The 22,736-nt window shown below is 38.7% G+C and overlaps 1 protein-coding gene across 1 annotated transcript in view; it reads right to left on the bottom strand.

Moving 5' to 3' along the window:
* The window catches only part of pik3c2a (phosphatidylinositol-4-phosphate 3-kinase, catalytic subunit type 2 alpha), an 82,272-nt gene that overhangs the window by 24,025 nt on the left and 35,511 nt on the right, over positions 1-22,736 (bottom strand). Inside the window, exons 4-14 of the mRNA XM_061924815.1 lie at positions 22,014-22,174; positions 15,302-15,422; positions 15,091-15,202; positions 14,895-14,974; positions 14,759-14,822; positions 11,242-11,388; positions 11,131-11,164; positions 10,815-11,043; positions 2,754-2,876; positions 2,514-2,681; positions 2,301-2,418 (exon numbers count right to left, since the gene is read on the bottom strand). Of these exons, the coding sequence (XP_061780799.1) occupies positions 2,301-2,418; positions 2,514-2,681; positions 2,754-2,876; positions 10,815-11,043; positions 11,131-11,164; positions 11,242-11,388; positions 14,759-14,822; positions 14,895-14,974; positions 15,091-15,202; positions 15,302-15,422; positions 22,014-22,174 (1,357 nt within the window). The remainder of the gene's footprint in view (positions 1-2,300; positions 2,419-2,513; positions 2,682-2,753; positions 2,877-10,814; positions 11,044-11,130; positions 11,165-11,241; positions 11,389-14,758; positions 14,823-14,894; positions 14,975-15,090; positions 15,203-15,301; positions 15,423-22,013; positions 22,175-22,736) is intronic.

Genomic DNA, 22,736 nt, shown 5'->3' with positions numbered 1-22,736 from the left:
TAAGAGTTCCAAACAGGTCACATTCAGTAATAATGCACAATGCAAAACCAGAAAGTTGGTTTCCATTAAAGGGGAACTGCACATTTTTATTTTATTTTGCCTTTCATTCACAATCCTTATGCAAGATAAGAGCACATTTTTCTTTTTTTATGCACTCCAAATTTTAAGCGCTAGCAAAAAACAGCTAACAATGGAGTTGATTGAAGTTGATCTAATAAACATCCATCAACGTTTTATATACATGATATAGGTATATATGTAATGTAGTAAACAGGCACATCTGTTAAAACGCAATATTTTTGTATTTTGATCATTTTAAGCATACAGCGGCGCATTAGTTTCACAGACGCGTCCCAATACCAAAATGTATTTCGATACTTTTCAAAAATAAAAGGGGACCACAAAAAATGTCAAAATTAACTTTATTTTAACAGAAAATCTTATGATACATTAAACATATGTTTTTATTGCAATCAAATAACAATATTGGCATTAAATAAGATGTTGAACATACATACTAAACAACTTGTCTTTTAGAAGTAAATAAGCAAACAAAGGCTCCTAATTTGGCTGCTGATGTATGCAGTAACATATTGTGTCATTTATCATTCTATTATTTTGTCAAAACTATAATAGATTATTAAACTACTTGTTCATTTACTGTTAATATCTGCTTACTTTCTGTTTTACCGTGTTCTATCTACACTTCTGTTAAAATGTAATAAGCACTTATTATTCTGTTGTTTGGATACTTGACATTGGTTATAGGTGATACTACAAATGTTGGTATCAATCCAATATCAAGTAGTTACAGGATCATACATTGGTCATAATTAAAGTTCTCCTCTGTCTAAAGACATATTTCAATAACAAAAGTGACAAAAGATTTTGTGATACCAAAAAATATCGACGTAATAATTGTAGTATCGAATATACACGGTTCTTGTACTTGGTATTGTTACAGTCGATGTCTGTGAAGATCCACCCACGACATTTGTTTCCATTCAGAAGCGGTAGCTTGCTGTTAGCGGTTAGCTATTGTATCCCTAACATGGATGTATGTTAGAACTAAACACAAATTTCAGAAATCTGATTTTTCTGACAGACAGGGTGATATGACTAATTACAGTACCTGTGGGATAATAATGATAGATAATGATGCATTTTATTTTTCAATAATTATGCAATTTATAGAGAATTTTTTATCCTTGCCTGAGCATGTGGAATTTAATCATTATTCAACTTACTGTGTTGTCATAATAAATCTATGCAGGCTGAATTGAAATAATCTCAGCTTGAAGAACATACACGTAATTTCTATTCGATTATTTGAATAATGTTTAATAACTGACAGATACATAAATAAAAAGGTAAAACGTATAGTACCATAGGTTACCATCATAGATGTCTTCAAAACTATGATTTTGTATTTATTTAATTGCTGTCGTTTCTCAAATAAAAATAATTAATAAAAAATATTGATCATGTTGCAATATTTTAACATGCCACTCTATGGAAATATAACATTATTGTCTGATTATCAAAATAGAAAAACACTAAAAATTAATTACCTATGATTTTGAAATAATATTATGTTAATTACAAAATAAGGGAGAGGAAATTATGCATTTACTAAATAATTCAGTTTTAGTGCGTATTTCCCTTCTTACCAGACGTTTCCGTGATAAAAGCGGCAACTCCTTTCTTCGATCTCAACATTGCTCCAGCATAAAGTGCAGTTTGCGTAATTTTCCCCTTTTCTTGAACGGATAATTATTCCTGGATAGGCTTTGGAATATTCTTCACGGAATAACTAATTTTATTTTTGGTTTAAGACTCGTTCGCTGTTTTTCTCCAGCTGATTCCATGGTCGTCCATTCGGTTGAGAACAATGGCGATTTGGTGCCTAACATTTGGCAGAGGAGCTACAAATAGCCTCTCGCACAGCATACAGAATCGCTCGACAGGAAGTTATCAGCGCAGTGCCGGGTTGTATTTGCTTCGATACGGTTCTTTCGCGATTTCACGAATAAATATTTTTTAAAGGATTTTTACGTTTGATCATTTTTAATGGAAAACCATAGTTTTTACCACGGCAGCCGTAAACCGGAATGGATTATCAAAAACCGTACGCAACCGTGGTTGGTGGCAGGTATGAAAGTGCATGGACACTTTCACTTCACACAAAAAAACGAACTATTTGAGAAATCAGACTAATATTACCGGTAGTGCATGGAAACATAGTGAGTGGTTTCTACGGATCACTAAAGTACTCTCAAAGTATTGACAGTAATTACTACCTGCAGTGCGATCCGCTCTGCAGGCATCTTCTTGCGGCCACTAGTGGAGCCGGCAGCAGGAGCAGCGCACTGGGTGGAGGTCCACAAACACAGCAGCCTGGTGCCGCTGGCGAGAACCCTGTGAGGCACAGCCCGCCAGGAACAGCCGTTTTTGAAAACCATTTGCAATCGTGACACCTGACTGAAGTGTCATTCACGCTGTGCTTTTTTTACCGTCTGAAGTCAAAGAGTGGCATGGACACTTTTCCCAGCATCTCTGGGGCCTTCCTCTGCTTGTTGGAGTCCGGAGAGCCTCCGGCGTTCTGGTTGAGCACGGCATACAGAGTCAGGCTGAGGACGGACTCCAGAGGGAGCACTGCCACTGCGATGGGGAAGTTGATGCTGGGACCGAGTGACAACGTCAGTGAAGGGGACGTGACGCACACGAAGAAAATGGATGGGAGCGTCACTTACAGCTCGTCCCATTTGATGTGGTAGAAGTAGCTCTTGTAGGTGCCCACTCTCTTGGACTGGACCGGCTTGAACAGGTTCTTGCCGTTGTGGGTGAGGGAACACACCAGGAAGTATTTCTCGTAACTGTAAGACATTCATGACAAAAACTTCTAAAATTATATTGGATACCAGTAAGAAGTTTCTTTTAAAATACTCCATAAATTTAAGGACAGGGTAAATCTGTATTCTTCTCCTCTTGGCTGAAAAGCTAAGATTCCCAGCCTGCTTGCCTGCTTTGTTGAATCGAGGGTTGGCTCCAGCCTGCCACTCCCACCCCTGCTCAGAGCTGCATAGAGATACACTCCACTTAACCAATTACATCCAAATAGAATCACTAAAAGTATTTTAACCTGCTGTCACTTTGCCATTCCCAAGATAAACAGATGGAAAATAGCATAACTATTTAAAAAAAAAAAAAAAAAAAAAAAAAAAAAAATACATCACGGAATATATTATTTTAAAACATATTATATCATATTAATAACATACTACTATTTTTATAAATTATTATTCATCAAATATTATATATAATTATATCAAATATTATATTCTTCTTTACTGTTTTCATTTGCATCTATTAGTTTGACAGGTACAATGCACAGACCAGAGAGTTTATTTTATTTCTTATTATCATCTTGAATTCATTAATTATTTATAGAATGTTGTATTTTACATCAATATATGTAATAAATAATATTTTTTTTATATATACATATATATATATATATATATATATATATATATATACATATATATGGGCGGTATAGCTCGGTTGGTAGAGTGGCCGTGCCAGCAACTTGAGGGTTCCAGGTTCGATCCCCGCTTCCGCCATCCTAGTCACTGCTGTTGTGTCCTTGGGCAAGACACTTTACCCACCTGCTCCCAGTGCCACCCACACCGGTTTAAAAAATGTAACTTAGTGATTGGGTTTCACTATGTAAAGCGCTTTGAGTCACCAGAGAAAAGCGCTATATAAATATAATTCACTTCACTAATAAATAATATTTTATATATATATATATATATATATATATATATATATATATATATATATATATATATATATATATATATATGTATAAGGGTGTCAACAAAAAATATTTTACGAATGAGTCGCGATTATTATTTGTAATAATGCTTAATGCATTCCAAAAAATTTTTAATCGATAGAAAGATTTTTATAAAAAATTTAAATATATACCGTATATATTTTTTTGTGTGTGTGTGTGTTTTTTAATTCTCTTTTTAATCTGTTCAGTCCAGCCACTCATATTGTTGATGTAGATAATCATAATTGCTGTACAGATTTACTTTAGAAAAGAGAAGTGTGTGATACTTCTTGTTGCCTTATTTGTATTTCCATCCATCCATTTTCTACCGCTTATCCCTTTCAGGGTCGCTGGAGCCTATCTATTTCACTTTATTAAATATATATATTTTTTTAAACAAAACCCGTTTCCTTTTAAGTAATCTAGAAATGTATCACAGCTGCGTGTTTATTTTATGGAGGAATGTAGTTAATCATAGAACTGGCACCCAATGTTATTAAAAAGTATTTATTTTGAATCGAGAAGACGCACGCACGCTAATCATAGAACTGGCACTCAATGTTATTAAAAAGTATTTATTTTGAATCTAGAAATGTATCACAGCTGCGTGTTTATTTTATGGAGGAATGTAGTTAATCATAGAACTGGCACCCAATGTTATTAAAAAGTATTTATTTTGAATGGAGAACACACACGCACGCACGCTAATCATAGAACTGGCACCCAATGTTATTAAAAAGTATTTATTTTGAATCTAGAAATGTATCACAGCTGCGCATTTTTTTTATGGAGTTAATCACACACGCACGCAACTACAGTACGTATATACATATACACACGCACGCGCACACATTATATATAATAAAAATACTATGTATTATATTATATATACATATATATAAAAAAATATATTTCTGGTCTTTTCAATGTCCCTGTCAAATTAATAAATACAAATAAATATAATTAGGATAAACACTGGAGAATCCAGCGTGGAACTGTGCTAATTTCACAAAACAGCTGTGTGTCATCAAGTGGCCAGAGCAAAGGAGCAGTGACTCGTCTCAAACTACAAAAAAAAACAAAAAAATCTTCCCACTGCTGCCTTACTCCGGTTTAGAGTTACACAATTCTTACATAAAAAAACATTTTGTAGCTGCTGTGATATTAAAGAGGGTGGTGGTGGGAGGGCTCATGTTCCCCCATTAGAACCAGACGTTGGCACCAGAACACGCTATGCTTTCTAGCAGTGTGATTAAACAAAGAAATAACATTGACGCCTACACGTTGGCATTAATAGCCCTCTTAGATCTCCATGTGTGCCCACACACACCTGAGAATAAGTCTAATTTAAACGTGTGTGTGTGTGTGTGTGTGTGTGTGTGTGTGTGTGTGTGTGTGTGTGTGTGTGTAGGAGCTTCAAAGTGTTCAACACTTTCAGGGCGACTTGGTTCTCACTCTGTGAGGTTACATTCACTCTGCTTCTCTGTGCTGGGCACCTTCATCTTACACGCAAAGTATTTCAACTAAAGTGCTACTATCTTTAGCAGAATTTCCCTCCAATTGGTATACTGTCTCAGTTATTAAACGGCCAAACATTGCACGCAACAAACCAGAACGTCTAAAAGCGTATCATTCGGCAGAATTGAGCATGCAAACAAGGAAAAGCCCGTGTTGGTGACTCATTCTCTGATTCGTTTTATTGAGTACGACTGCAAAATAATCCACCGTGGGTTCAGAGAAAGTTGCGAGTGCCAGCATATTGATAAAGAAGGGGAGAAACACTATTGAATTCAACAAATAACTCAAACTACAAAGATGCTGTCTTGGCATCTACATGGTTCTCCCCTCCCTCCTCCACTTATCCGTGTCTTTGCCGAAAATAGTTTTCAATAAAAGGTACATGTTCATTTCATTCGTCAGTTTTATGTATTTCACATTTTCTGTTAAACTTGGGGAAAAAACACATTTTTAAAAATGATTTAATTAAAATATTAAATAATTGGATTGTTCTCAATTGTTTTGTGCTCATATTTTTGGCTGGATTTACATGATTTCATATGGGAAATATTGCTTGCTTTGGAAATGGATCACTAACCAAAAGCGGAGGACCGCAAGTATTTCTATGAATGCCAAGTCTATAAAATGCATTCAGGAGAAAAGTGCCGCATGAAACTGCTTGTGTACATTTTAAATAGGGCATCACACACTGACGAGATTAGACGCGTACTATCTATAAAGAGAATAACAGGCAGAGCTTGTGTTATGACATTTCATGTGTTACCATTAAGTACAAAAAGACAAACATCTCAGACTTCTGTAATAAAGTACAACAGAAAGACTCCAAATTAGTGCACAAAGTCCGAATTATGACGTGTTTGTTTTTATGCGATTGCTTGTGTGATGCAAAATTGTAAACGTGCGAGCATACAGAAACACACAATTACATATTATTTTATAAATAAGACTATTTAGAGTTTAATATAATGCACATATAACTAGGGATGGGTACTGTTCACATTTGAAACAATACGGTACTTATTTTCAGTACTTTTGTGCGTATTAATACATGGTAATATTTGATAATAAAAAAATATTTTTTTAATGTAACATTTTAAAAATGATCAGATTAGCATAACAGTGCCATCCAGTTACATCTTGTTTTCTTATACCATTTGAGTCTCATTTGCAATGCAATAATAGGCTATTTATGGCATGTTGTCCAACTTGGAAGTAGCTTTTTTTCCAGAAGGCTAAATGTGTTATGATGCGCCTTACAAAGTGTTAATACTGTAAGAATTGTACTTTTTGCACACTAGCTGTTGGATTGCAACATTCATCCTAATTGTAGTTTTTAATTACCAAATTTGAAGGTGTTGAAATCGTCATGTAAAATCGCTAATGCTAATAGTAGCTTGTCTATGTCAAATCCAATGCAACGTAGCATCAAGCTAGCGCATTTTGAAAGAGTGGGGCTTTACTTTACGTTCAAGTGTTTTCTACAGAGCATACTTGCTTTGTTGGAGTTGATAACAGCAACATTATTTAGAGTGAGTTTGGCTGAGTGCTGCTTCAGTGATTGTTTATAGGGCTGTGAATCCTTTGGCACAACACAATTCGATTCGATTCTTGGGGGTAATGATTCGATTCAAAATTGATTCAAAACGACTCTCGATTCAAAATCAATACTTTTTAATTACACTGGGTGCCAATTGTATGATAACTAAATTCCTCCATACAATAGATGAACAGCTATGAAGATGTTCTATAACACTTAAAAGAAACTTGGTTTTGTTTAATAAAAATTCTACCCAAACATTTAATCAAGTGAAATAAGGCAACAAGAGAAGTATCAAACACTTTTTTTTAAATAAATCTGTACAGCAGATTTGGGCATTTACATCAACAATATGATTTGCCTGTGTGGCTGGACAGGACAGATTAAAAAAACGTAATAAATACAAAAATATATATATTTTTTTTTCAAATTGATTTTTTAAATCGATTAAAAATCGTTACAAGTCAGAATCGCTATTCATTCGAAAACAGATTTTTTTGACACCACTAAATGTTTACGCGAGACAGTGTTTAGTTTGCAATTGGACGTGACGAGTCTGCAACTGGAAGTGACGTTTATTGTAACAAAGTTAAAAGTTAAAGTTCCACTGATAGTCTCACACATACTAGGTGTGGTGAAATTACCCTCTGCATTTGACCCATCCCCTTGTTCCACCCCCTGCGAGGGGAAGGGAGCAGTGAGCAGCAGCGGGAATCATTTAGGTGATTTAACCCCCAATTCCAACCTTTGATGCCGAGTGCCAAGCAGGGAGGTAATGGGTCCCATTTTTATATTCCTTGTTATGACTCGTCCGGGGTTAGAACTCACAACCTACTGATCTTAGGAAGGACACTAACCACAAGGCCACTGAGCAGGTTAAAGGTATCGAAATATGGCAGTTTGATTTTACATGAATCGATACCTGGTAGTAGCGACGAAATTCGGACGGTGCCTATAAAAGTACCGAATTTGGTACCCATCCCACCCACAGAATCGATCCTTAATTTAACGATTCAAAATTTATACTTTTTTAATAACATTGGATGCCAGTTCTGTGATTATCTGTACAGCAGATATGATCATCAACATGATTTGCCAAAGTGTCTGGACAGGATATATTGAAAAAAATATAATTTATTTTTGATATTTTTAAATCGATTAAAAATCGTTACAAATAAGAATCGCGATTAATCTGAAAATCGATCTTTTTTGACACCCCCTAACAATCAGTATGACTTTAGCAGAGAGGCTGAGAGGCAGGAGAAGATGCCGTTAAACTGCGACAACTTTCAGTTGGCGGGTCCGGGAGTGACGGCCCGTCTGTTAATATGTTCATAATGAATAAAAAGGCAGCCTTCTGTTACAAATTTGCGAACATGGGAGCTTGGTGCCATCTGTGTTGGCAGCTCCGTCACTGGCCGGGGCCGTCCCCGCGGCCGCAGCAGATGGTTGACATGTGAGCCTCGCCAAAACAAACAAGAGCGCCACCTCAACAAGCGCGGATCACGACAAAAATGTCTGTCTGCTCGGCTGGTCATGGGAAACACAGCGACAATGTTTGCTGTCGGCTCAAAATAGAGCCAGCACTTTAGTACAGAAGCCAGTTATTAGGGGAAAATTTGCGACTGACTGATGGAACGGCCGAATCCATCCACAGCGGGACGGTTAGAGTACAAGTTTATGCTTTAAACACTGGATTGATCAGATGAATCTGTCCTGGCATGAAAAAAATGACAAATGCAACACAATGGTTTCTCCATAATCTTAGTACCAGGTGTTGGGTACGGGCCAAGGAACAATTTTTGCATCACAATCTGTTGAGCCTTTCCAAAGGTCTCCACTGAGATCTACCCATGGCTTTTCTAGTGACCCAAGCCATTTCTATGCCTTCACTGACTTCCAAATGGGCCAGAAGGGTACGAATTGTGGTTACGAATGCATGGCAGGAGCCTGAAATGGAAAATTCGGCTGTTCTCCGTTTCAGCCATGCATGTATGCACGCACAAGATAAAGCCAGGTTGAAACTGGACACCGGCGTGGAAAAACAAGCCGTGGGGAGAAACACTGGAGCTGTTTGTTAATCGGAAGGAAACCAGACGGTCTGCTTCGACTGTCGACAGCAGATGTCCTCACCTAACATCACGAGGGTTGTGCGATGTAGATGATAAGCATTTTGCTAACGACAGAGCGTTTAATACCATCGTCGTACCTTGATAATGCACGTTGATGACGCTAATTGGACAGCTGCAAGCGAATGACTGCGTCCTTAACGGAACGCAGCTTCCTCGCTAGCAGCTAACGTCCCTCAATCGTCCGAAGCCTCGCCTCAATGGCAGCAAATAAACTATGTTTCTTACAAGTATCATTATCACTGGAGGACGAGGAACAGCTACACTACACACCTTAGGAGAATACAATAAGCCATGCTAACCGCTGAAGGCTGGAATCTTTGGGCACCTCACGCTTCGATTTCAATTTTTGGGGTGATGATTCGATTCAGAATCAATTCGTGATTCAACACAATTCTTGTAATATATCATTTGGTAAATACATTGTGATAAAAGTATTTTTAAAACCGGTTACAGGTTACAAAAACTCCTCTTAGATGCTGCCGTACGACTTATACACGCAGCGTTGGCCTATCCATCCATCCATTTTCTACCGCTTGTCCCCAAAATAACGTATTCAAAAAAATATATTTTTAAAATTGTATTTACAGAAATCATAAAATGTTAATGAATCTAATAAAATAAAATAGAGACACCCTAACTCCGACCCAATCACAGCTTTAAAACATTTAGGATAGAAATTTACAAAGCAATTGAGAAGAAAATATGAAACTAAAAAAAGGAAAACCAAAAATGTATAAAAGCAACAATATTCATAATAATAGTAATTATAATAAATAACATCAGTAATAATGTTTAACGTTTTTAATACAAAACCTCATTCTTAAAAAAAAGAATTTTCAAAAAAAAAGTTCTGATTCTCGAAAATTAGAAAACGATTTAGAATAAACAAAAATCATTCTTTTGAGCACTCCAACTAACCGCTAAGCCTGAGCTCTTGAACGTAACCAGGAGTGGGAGGATTGATAAGAATCGACAGTAACGATACCAAGTATAGTATCAGTATATGGTCAATACTTAATGATTCGATCAATTTTTTTTTTAATACAAAATAGTTTTTTGTTGTATTTGTTATTGTTTACAAAATTAGAAAATACGTGTTAGGGCATTAAAGGACTTTAAAGTACCAGTCGAGTGGAAAAACAAGGTGACTTTATATGCTTATTTGTTTTTTTTTGTATTCATTAAACAACATTCAATTGTATTAAAATCCGCAAAATATGTGAAAACACAGTTTAAACATCGCAAAATGCCACAAATTTAGTCAGCCATTTTGAATATTCTGCTCCGAATACCTTCGGCTATTTTCAGAGATTTGTCATTAATCAGCTTTAATATAGAGCCAACTTGTTTTTCCACTCTACTGGTACTTTAAACCAAATTATTTTAATAAGTATTTGTGTAACAGGACTTTTTGCTTATGATGAGTTATTTTGCCCTATTGCCATTATTTTGCTCAAAACATTGACGGTAATAAAAGGTAATGAGAAAATTATTTAAATATTTAATTGATATTGTTACATCGCCATCCTGTGTTATCATGTTATCATTTACTGACGTTTAAATATCAACATTGGCATGAGACCAATACTGCCCCTATAACTACTTGGTATTGGATTAATACACAAATATGTAGTAACGGCCAAAACTAATGTAAAGTATCCAAACAGAAGAATAAGTGTTTATTACATTTGAACAGAAGAGTAGATCATCTCCCGCCAATAATAATCATAGTGCATGGATTCCCCCCCATCTTGAATCCATACAGTACAAGTGCTTGTGCGTTTACCTGCTGACCCAGTGGGCCGGGATGCCGTGCAGGGCGAAGAGGGTGAACTTGAGGTGGTCCGTGGTTCCAGAAGCTTCCTTGCTGCTCGGCTGCTCGGCCGTTTCGCCGTCTAGCGAGGGCGACATGAAGGAGGCGGAGGGGGCGCAGAAGGAGCGCAGGTAGAGCTTGGCCAGGTCGTACACGGCCTGAGTGAGCAGCGCCATGCTTTCATCCACGGCACTGCTGTTACCTGGCAGGTGTTAATCAAAGAGATGCATTCATTAATTCATTGCATTGTATAAATGGCACCCTTAGATGACAATTTAACGTGTGTTACCATTTGACGGCTGTCCAGATGGCGGGGACCCCATCTACAAGGCAGGGCGTGATCAATTTAGGAGCATATTCTAATGAGCAAGTGTGTTTCATGCGTGCATTTGGAGCCCACCTTGGGCGAGCGCATCCTGGGTAAGTTGACGGAGTGTCGCAGCCTTTTGACGGCCTCAGTGACGGCCTGAGTCTCCACCTCGTCCAACGCGCAGCAGAAGTTCTTCACTGTCTGCACCACCCGGTCCACAGTCTTGTACTGAGTACTCTGAAGCCGTAGATACACACTTGTTGGTTTGTTCTAGGGATGGATACTGTTCACATTTGAACCGATACGGTGCCAATACCTGGTCCCTCGGTATCAATACCGGTACTCAGCGGTACCAATTTAAAGTACTTTTGTGTGTGTTCATAAGTATTAAGGATTTTTGATAACAAAGTCTTATTTTTATCTAAACATTTTAAAATGAGCTAATTATGATAACTACGATCCGACTTAGATTCTTGGGGTGACAATTTGACTAAAAATGGACTCAACGTGATTCTTGATTTAACCCGATTCTCGCAATGTGTTATTTGGTATATTAATCGTAAAAAAACCTTTTCAAAACAGCTTACAGGTTCCAAACCTTCTTTAGGTTGCTGACCTATCACGTGTACGCGCAGCGAGTCAGCATGGAGATGGCCTAAAGCAGTGGTTCTTAACCTGGGTTCGATCGAACCCTAAGGGTTCGGTGAGTCGGCCTCAGGGGTTCGGCGGAGCCTCTGCCGCGGAGGTCAAGACACACCCGACTCATCGTGTAAATAAAAACTTCTCCTTATTGGCGTATTATGGATACCCCCGAACAATGTTCCCTCTAATTAGGTGTGTAATTTGTTGTGAGTTCATGCACTGTGTTGGTTTTGTTCTTTGAACAAGGTGATGTTCATGCACGGTTCATTTTGTGCACCAGTAAAAAAACATATAACTTTGTCTTTAATTGGAAAATGTTTTTGTTTTTTTCCACTAAAGAAGGGTTCGGTGAATGCGTATATGAAACTGGTGGGGTTCGGTAGCTCCAACAAGGTTAAGAACCACTGGCCTAAAGGCTTCTTTTTAAGATGGGATTTTAATTTTTGTTTTTATTATTACACAAATTTCATTTTTTAAATACATTTTTTTAAAACTATGAATCGATTTAGAATCGGAATAAATAAGATTGTGATTCAAATATAAATCAATGTTTTTAAGCACCTTTGCTTTTTCAGACTTTTGATTGGCCAAAAAAAGCATGACAGCCGATGAATGCATTTTTTTTTTTGTGGAAAATTGGCATTAATTTATTTTCTTTTTTCCACCGGATAACATATCCACGCTCATGTGGAAATGGCCTCAGTTTGCCTCCGTAATCAAAAAAGCACTGTAGCACCGGCACCAGCAACCATGAGCTGTTTTGTGTAAAATGGCCTTCAACACGTGCCGACAGTCCATTGTATATGCTATTATTAGCATGTATGACATCATGGGATTGAAGAGGGTAGCATACTTTGCAGCTGTGCAGTTTCTAACGAGCGTTTCCCTCCTCCAAGTGCTCAGCATACATTACGTACATGTGTGACTCTTGTCATTAGCTTGGTCGTATCCAAAAGCCTACTGAGGAACAAGGAAGCACTAGAAACTTATATTTTTTAAATGTTTAAAAAGTGTACTCCAGAAAGATCATTTTTACTTTTTTAAAACTGTCAACATGGGACTGCTTTCTGTGAATGTTTATGAAACAAGCTGGAGCATTTGCATTTAGAGGGGTGGAGCTACACTTCCCTGTATAGATACCATCCATCCATCCATCCATTTTCTACCGCTTATTCCCTTTGGGGTCGCGGGGGGCGCTGGAGCCTATCTCAGCTACAATCGGGCGGAAGGCGGGGTACACCCTGGACAAGTCGCCACCTCATCGCAGGGCCAACACAGATAGACAGACAACATTCACACTCACATCCACACACTAGGGCCAATTTAGTGTTGCCAATCAACTTATCCCCAGGTGCATGTCTTTGGAGGTGGGAGGAAGCCGGAGTACCCGGAGGGAACCCACGCAGTCACGGGGAGAACATGCAAACTCCACACAGAAAGATCCCGAGCCCGGGATTGAACCCAAGACTACTCAGGACCTTCGTATTGTGAGGCAGATGCACTAACCCCTCTGCCACCGTGAAGCCCCTGTATAGATACCAGCTTAGCGCATTAATAATGCAAAATGTAAATTGTTACGATCATACCTTGATTTTCAATTATGTTTGTTAATGTGTGAAATGTTTGGTCCTTTAATTCCTGTGTTGGTTCAAGATAGCTTAGCCATTTAAACATTTTTTTGACTGTTCCTGCGATGAGGTGGCGACTTGTCCAGGGTGTACCCCGCCTTCCGCCCGATTGTAGCTGTGATAGGCTCCAGCGCCCCCCGCGACCCCGAAGGGAATAAGCGGTAGAAAATGGATGGATGGATGGATGTTCCTGCTTGCTCTTACTCGGTGTGTAACATGTTTTTGCCCCATGCTCCAGTTATAATAGTACTTGCAAATAGGAATGGTTATCGTTCACATCTGTACCTGGGAATCGATCAACGGTACCTATTTATTAATATTAATCATGTTAAAAAATAAAATAAATTTTTTTATTGCAACATTTTAAAATGAGGTGATTATGATAACTGCTGTCCAGTTGTTGTATCTTGTTCCGTTATTACATTTCGGAGTCTCATTTGCAATTACCGGTAGGTTGCATTGACAGTTGCAAGTCCAAGACGTTAAATGGCAGTAGTAAATAGTTTATGGTGTGTTGTTTTGTTGCGCCCTAAAAGGTGATAACATTGTAAGTATTGCACTTACTACGCATCAGCTGTTTGATTGTAACGTGCATCTTAGTTGTAGTTTTCATTAACAAATTTGGAGGTGTTGAAATCGCCATGTAGGAATCGCTAATGCTAACCATTAGCATGCCAATAGCAAAGCCAATGCATGTTAGCATCAAGCTAGCACATTTTTTAAAAAGTGGAGCCTTACTTTCCTTTCTTTGGAGCGTTTTGAGTCAATTGTGTTGTTGGCATTGAAAATTGCAACATTAGAGAGAAACAAGCGGTGAAAAAATAGATGGATTGAGGATTTATTAAGTAGTAGATCAGTTTCGTCATATTTCCCGTGTTGAACATTTTATTTAGGTGATTACCTCCGTGCGGTGAGACGTGAGCGGCTGACTCTGTCTCGCCTTGGAAACGCTCGAGATGAAAGTATTGCTTTGCAGAACGCAGACTTTCTTACCTCCGCCAAAGAGGTTATGTTTTCGCCAGGGTTTGTTTGTCAGCAACATAATTCAAATAGTTATTGAAAGATTTTCTAGACATTTTTCAAGAAATGTCAAAAAAAGCAAAAACAATTCCTATCATCGACTACGAACACACTTCGCTTAAGCGCCAGAATAAAAACTACACCCCAAATGTTTGTATGATACCGTCAGGCGTCATGGTATTATTGTAAAGACTTTGGAACCAGAGCCGTTACATCCCTGATCGCTAGCCGATCGACTTACTTTTACTTTGAGTTTTAAAATACCAAAAATGTTCCCATACTTCATTTTCCCAACTTGTCAAGGGTTCACAACGTACCTCATTTTGTAGACAGATGCTGACTTGGTTGTGATAGCCTTCCAAGTAGTCGATCAGGCCTTGCCTGGACAGACAAAGACTGCAATGAGAGGAATATTCTGTTGCATGCCAAACCTTCAGCCTTGGGGATTCTTACCTGGTGGCAGTCTCCTTAAAGGGTCGCTCCACATAGCTCAGGTGCTTCTCCAGATTAATGGCAGCGTTATCGTCATCCACCTGAGGGTGGGGGGGGGGAGAGAAGATTAATGAGCAGGATCAGGTTTGCAAATAAAAATTCATGGCGGGGTAGCGGGGTTAAAGAGGACATCTTGGAGGAAATGAAAATGACTTACAGTGCGAGCCAAGTCCTGTTTCATAGTAGCATGAGATAGAAGCTGTAATGTGATCTCATTCTCCCACTTCCTGCAGTTCTGGACGTACTCATGGCTGCCCAGGCTGTGTTTACTGCAACAAGTACAAAAAAAAAAAAAAAGGTATCACAACCGTCTGATTTACATGACCTTGGTCTGTGTTGATGCCTCTTCTTTCATTGAATCAACTTACTTTTGCAGAACTTCCTCCCGCCCACAGACTTTGAGCAGGTAGCTGGAGAAGTCCACCTGGTTGAGGTCGTCGTGGACCCAGCAGAGAGTCTGACTGATCAGGAGCTCCACTGGAGAATTCACTGGATAGGGAAAGAATAGCGAATGAAGGGATGACGGCGCAGTGCTGAAAAAGGAACGAAATAACTACTTCCTGCTTTACTGCATACGTTTGGCCAAGTCGGAAGCAACATGGTAGTCAAGCAGTGAAGAACGTTTTCTTGTTGATTTCACGGGCACATAATTGGTAACACACATTACTGCCACCACCTACTCGTATAGATTCTCAGCTACGGGGAATTAGTAACGTATCGGTTCATATGTGAATGGCACCCATCCCCAATAATAAGACGCAAACAGACCCTTTAAAATGTCAATTTAATATGAAAATGTATGTAGAATGATGTTGTTATTGCCCGCGTTACATAATAACGAAGATAAAACAAAGTGTGTGGAAACCGTTAACATGAACTGTTCTGTCCAAATAAAAGACATTGAAATTAAGACAGACATGTTTCTGGCTGTTTAACTTTGTTGTCGATTACCGTTATCACTTTCATCCACCTGCTTATTAGAAGGCGTGGTCATTTCCTGCAGGACGACACAGGAGTTAGTCATTTTGTTGTTTGTTATATTGTGAGAGGCATGGTCTCGTCTTCGGTCGCCCTATAAAACCAGCGAGCGCATACGTGCTGCGAAGGTGTGACGAGACACTCCAACCTGATAATCAGCATGCTGCTTTGCATGGCTCACCTTTCAAATCAAACCTGTTCTCGGTCCAGAAGAAGTACTGCAGCAGGGAATTAGTGGCGCGGTAGGCATAGGCCAACAGGGAGTTTGTTGACACAAGCAAGCTTATTTTGTTCTTTTGCTGCTGTGAAAGCAGCTACTAATAGCGACTAAACCCTGGCAAATGGATGCAAAGTTAAGATAAGGTGGTTGAAGCAGACGTGTGTGTAAGTGGCCAGACATTTTAAGAGATGGAGACCACCCTGGGATCCAGTAATAACAGCCCTCCACCCATCAGAGGAATGGTGGTTATTTTTTTTCACCATTCCGCCAGTGTAACGGAGGACTTATGCTACATTCACAGTGCAAGGGAAAATGCCTAATTCAGATTTTTTGTTAAATCCAATCTTTTCACATCCGTGGTTCTTAAACTTTTTTCACCGAGTACAACCGCAATGATCGACATAAAATACAGTAGCGTAGTAGGCCTAAGTATTTGTTCAAAACAAGTCAGAGGTTGTATTTACAAAAATATTTAATATAACGCTTGAACAGAAACACTGTGTTGGAATGTAGGAATATAAAACGCTGTATTTAGTCAAGTGATTCTTTGGCGCACCACTAGATGGAGCTCGCGTACCAAAAGTGGTACACCGAGCACAGTTTGAGAATCCCTCTTTTATATAGTTGTTCAAATTACAAAAAAATAATAGATTTCCAATGTGACTGAGTAGTCCTGAGTTCAATCCCGGGCTCGGGATCTTTCTGTGTGGAATTTGCATGTTCTCCCCGTGACTGCGTGGGTTCCCTCCGGGTACTCCGGCTTTCTCCCACCGCCAAAAACATGCACCTGGGGATAGGTTGATTGGCAACACTAAATTGGACCTAGTGTGTGAATGTGAGTGTGAATGTTGTCTGTCTATCTGTGTTGGCCCTGTGATGAGGTGGCAACTTGTCCAGGGTGTACCTGCCTATCGCCCAGCTGAGATAGGCTCCAGCACCCCCCGCAACCCCAAAAGGGACAAGCGGTAGTAAATGGATGGATGGATGGATGGATGTGAACGCAATGGGACCCGCATGATGTCACGTGCTGCAGTGTTTACGGAAGTAAGCATAGCTTTAGTTTAAGTAGGTCTCGGTCCTGGCGCATTTGTGGCCATTTCAGGCATTTTTTTTAAACCGGAGTCAACTTTTTTTTTTTTTAAATCAAATTATTTGGCGTGGGAGATTTTAGGGAGTTTAGGGAGCATAATTACTTTGACACGTGTTCCAAGGACCGCGTAGAAGTGGTGGGACATTGAGAGGGACGGGAACTTTTTTGGCACCGACCGGATCCCGCCGAGCACCGGATCACGCAAAATCCAAAAGTACCATGTTTCGGTACCTGGGCTGAACGTCACGACCGGTTGCAGACTCGTCGCACTTCGGCGCTATGCGATCACCCCAACAGCATTGAGAGCAGACTCAGTCAGACTTCCTCTGGGTAATGTTGCAATTTTCCACTCTAACAAATTAATTGATTCAAAAACAGAAGTAAAGTAAGGCTCAATTGTTCCAAAAATGTGCTAGCTTGATTTCTTATATACATTGGCTTTGCTATTGACATGCTACTGATTAGCATTAGCGCTTTTACGATTTCAACACCTCCATATTTGTTAATAAAAACTACAACTAAAATATACAATACAATCAAACAGCTAGTGCTTAATAAGAACAATACTTACAGCAGGGGTGCCCGTAGTGTAGCCTGTGGGCCAATTGGGGCCCGCCGAGCCATTTCACTTGCCCCGCCAGAGGGTGGCTTCCCAAAATGTATTAGATATTCATACTCTTTTAAGCTCACACAATTATTATTAGCTTATCAGCAAGTTGCAATCTATCAAAGGTGATGATCGCGACTACCTTAAATAATGGCGGCTTGGGATTTAACTACTAACTTATTGTACAACTCTACGATTAAAATGGCTGTGATAGGCCCACGGCCCAATGGCACATTTTCACTTTGGCCCTTGGAGGCCAAAGTGAATTAAATCTTTTAAGGGCGCAACAAAAAACAAAATAGCACAACATAGACCAAAGTTGGTAGCAAACATGGCGCCCTGTAGTCACATGAGGGGCTTTTGAACCAATCAGGGAAAGAATGGCCAGAGGATCTCCTAAACGATTGGTCAAAAGCCTCTCACGTGACTACTGGGCGCCATGTTTGCTACCAACGTTAAAACAGAGTTGGCCATACCCTCGCTACACACGGCTCTGCCATAAACTATACACTACTGCCACCTAACGTCTCGGACTTGCAACTTAATGTCAGACTTGTAAATGCGACTCAGAAATATGATGATAAAACAAGATACAACAACTAGACAGCAGTTATTGTCAGCTAAATTTTACAGGTTGCAATAAAAATTGAGATTTTATAATCAAAAACATTAACAGTTATTAACACACACAAAAGTTATGAAAATTGATGCTGTTGAGTACTACCGGTATCAATTCCCTGGTACCGGGAATTGGTACCGTATCATTTCATATGGGAACGGTACCAATCCTTAAACATTAAGTCCTAAAGCATCTTACTTTTCTGCTCATTGATCCACTATTTATTTTTGCGACCGTCTATTTTGGCAAATGATTATGTCATTTGACAACGTATTAGTCCGATGAATGCGACGCGATCTTTCAGACTGCAGTTCGGATACATATCAGTTTTACGTGGATATCCAAATACGAAAAAGGCCTAAGTCGGATTTTTAAAAATTGGGAATTTTGGCCACATGTCACATGTGGGAGAAAAAAAAATCGGAATTGGCTTGCAGCGTGAACATAGTCTTTGACACGCCGGTGTTTTGTAAAGTACTGGATCCACCACAACACCTGTTATATGCACAGTAGCCATGTGGAAAAGCTGTCAAGAAAAAAAAAAAGGAAAGTATTTCTTTCGTCCGTAGAAGGTGAACTGGAAGTGAACACAGGAAGCTTGGAAAGCGGTAAAGGAAGTTCTACGTGCCGAGTCAGTGGACATTGGGTCAAGTCAGCCAGATGTAAGACATGACGACGCTGAGGCCCATTACTGGAAACATTTGAGGCATCAGCAGGATTGACAGTAAGATACACACACCCACAAAGCACACACACGAGAATTTACAAGCTATTAGTCGCACAAAAGGCAAAGTAGTGAGCTCGGTGTTAGGGTGTGTGAGGGGTCAGTATCAACTCTCCAAGGAAACTTGGTCGAAGGCCTTGGTGTGAGGAGGAAACATGGCTACTCAACTATTGTAGGTGCATTTATGCAGAAGAGGAAGGTGGTGTACTTCCTCCAGGGCAGGGGTGGGGAACGGGTGAAGTGTTCGGTCGCTCCTTTCTTCTCTTGAACCAGTAGGGACCTTTTTTTGTCAGTTACAGTGGGTACGGAGAGTATTCAGGCCCCTTTTAATTGTTCCCTCTTTGTTTCATTGCAGCCATTAGCTAAAATATTTTTAAAAAAATCATTTTATTCCTCATTAATGTACACTCAGCACCCCATCTTGACAGAAAAAAACAGATATGTGGAAATTTTTGCAAATGTATTAAAAATTAAAAAACCCATTGCTATTTGCAGCACCACTCAAGCTCCATCAGGTTGGATGGGAAGCGTTGGTTTTCCTACAGCATTCATCTTAGTCTAGTCAGGGAGGTGACCAAGAACACGATGGTCACTCTGTCGGAGCTACAGAGGAGAACATTCCAGAAGGACAACCATCTCTACAGCAAACCACCAATCAGGCCTGTATGGCAGAATTGCCTGACGGAAAGCTATTTGTAAAAAAAGTACAAATTAGGGTTGTCCCGATACCAATATTTTGGTACTGGTACCATTTTTCGATACTTTTCTAAATAAAGAAGACCACAAAAATGGCATTATTGGCTTTATTTGAACAAAAAAAAATCTTACTGTACATTAAACATACGTTTCTTATTGCAATCAAAGAACAATTTTGTCCTTAAATAAAATAGTGAACATACTAGTCTTTTAGTACGTAGTAAGTAAGCAAACAAAAGCTCCTAATTAGTCTGCTGACGTATGCAGTAACATATTGTGTTAGTTCTCATTTTATTATGTTGTCAAAATGATGATGGATTATTAATCTAATTGTTCATTTACTGTTAATATCTGCTTATTTTCTGTTTTAACATGTTCCATCTACACTTCTGTTAAAATGTAATAAACATGTATTCTTCTGTTGTTTGGATGTTTTACATAGTTTTGGATGATACCATAAATTTGGGTATGGATCCAATACCAAGTAGATGCAGAGTCATACATTGGTCATATTTAAAGTCCTCATGTGTCCAGGGACGTATTTCCTGACTTTATAAACATAGAGTTTTAAAAGTGTAAAAAAGATTTTGTGACGATAAAAAATATTGATGTAATCATAGTAGTATCGACTAGATACGCTCTTGTACTTTGTATCATTACAGTGGATGTCAGGTGGAGATCCACCCATTGCATTTGTTTACATTCAGGAGAGCCAGCTCGCTGTTAGCGGTTTGCTATTGTATTCTCCTGTGGTGTGTAGTGAAGCATGTTTAGCTATTCCTGGTCCTGCAGGGATGATACTCACTTTATTTGTCGCCACGGAGGCGAGGATTAGTGATTTAGAAGTAGCTAAAACACTGCCGACTGCGGACGGACGTTAGCCGCTAGCTAGTTATCCATGTTTTAAAGCACCTCTTGCTGAGCGGCGTTTCAGTATTACAGCTTCACCTTTATCGTTAGTTTTTAAGCCAAAATGCGCCCATTCTCCCTTTTCTGTCTACTACTTTCCGTCTGCTTGTAAGTACTTTATTTCGAGCCAATACAACCCAAATAAAACATTCCACATTTACTCTTGTTCTTAAATTGAATACACAAAAAATACATTTTCTTTGCTACTGTTCAGCCTGAAAAGGAGTAAGAAGAAAAACTTGTAAATTCCCACCCCATGATACTTTCACCTTAAATGGTTACAATGGTACACAAACAACGGTGATCATTTAGATTTCAAAACAAAAACAATGACTGTAATGAATTATACATTGTCGTAGATTATTGTTTATACATTTCAAAAGTATTTTCTTTAAAGTTTTTCTTGAATTTGTTGAAATATATACATTCTTGTAACTGCATTCCTAATTTATTCCAGAGTTTTACACTCTGCAGAGAGAGACAAAAACATTGTTTCGGTTGCTCTTAACTCTTATGATCTTAAAAGTTTGATATTCCACGCAAGGTATATTCTCCATCCCTTTTTGTAAATAGCTTTTGGATGTTAACAGGGACATGGTTATTTCTAGCCCTTTACACAATTTGTAGTGTTAAGAATTCCACAATATTCTTAAATTTTAACAACCCAGATTCTGAAAAAAAAAATTAATAAAAAGATAGAGAGAAAGATGAATGCAGCAATGTACAGAGACATCCTGGATGAAAACCAACACTTACCCTCCAACCAGATGGAGCTTTAGAGGTGCTACAAAGAGGAATGGGCGAGGTGGCATCGTATTAAAAAATACTTGAGGCTGTAACTGCTGCCGAAGGTGCATCAACAAATTGCTCAAAAAGGTAAATTTTGTCTTCTTATTCATATACTTTTCACATTTTTTTGTAATCAGACAATATTTTCGGTATATTAGATAGAATTTTTACAATCTAATACACTGAAAATATTGTTTGATTACAAGAAAAAATGAAAAGTGCATCAACAAAGTATTGAGCAAAAGCTATGAATACTTATGTACATTTGATATTTGAGTTTTTTTTATTTATAATAAATTTGCAAACATTTCTTTTTTTTTTATGTCAATATGGGGTGCTGAGTGTACTGAGAAATAAAAGGGGTCTGAATACTTTCTGCAACCCCCTATAAAGACCTCGCAGACATAACATCTGCTTTATGAGCTACACCATAATCAACACTCCTTACCATCACAGGTGAAGGTAACAGGCTGCTGAGAGTCGGAGATTTCAATGGACACCTTCACGGAGCAGCTGGTGTCCCCTCCAGCGTCCCTCTGGGCGATGACGGGACTGAAGACGTAGCCGGGGTTGGTGGCCATGTCGCCGTGAGGGAATTTGGAGCGCAGGCTGCAAGAAGATTCATGCAGCGGTCAGGACGCACATTCATGTTCTATTGCCACCTGTAGCAGATAGTGCATTAGAGCCCTGTTATCCGCGGGGGCTTCGTCCCTAAAGCCCAAGCGAACGGTGAAAAATGTGACGAATGGACGCACGCATAAAAAGCAACAAAAATTAAGGGTGTGAATCTTTGGGCACCTAACGATTCGATCCAATTCCAATTCAGAATTGATTCTCCATTCAATACAGTTCTCCAATCAAACCAATTCTTGCAATGTACTATTTAATATAATAATTATAATGAAACGTTTTCAAAACATGTTACAGGTGAGAAAAGCTCATTCTGTTTGCATGGAGATGGCCTAAGGACATCTTTTTTTTTTTTTTTTTTTTTTTTTTTTTTAAAGTATTCTTATAAAAAAAAAAAAATTGTTTTAATTATTAATATATTTGTTTTCTAAAATCGATTTTTGAAAATTATGAATCGATTCACAATCAGGATGAATAAGAATTGCAATTTGAATGCGAATTGATTATTTTGTGCACCCCTACTACAAATGCCTATTTTTGA

Source organism: Nerophis lumbriciformis, linkage group LG29 (genome assembly GCF_033978685.3).
Source record: "Nerophis lumbriciformis linkage group LG29, RoL_Nlum_v2.1, whole genome shotgun sequence".
NCBI classification, from domain to species: Eukaryota; Metazoa; Chordata; class Actinopteri; order Syngnathiformes; family Syngnathidae; genus Nerophis; species Nerophis lumbriciformis.
The sequence above is the reverse complement of the archived record's forward strand: the minus strand, read 5'-3'. Positions and strand labels throughout refer to the sequence as shown.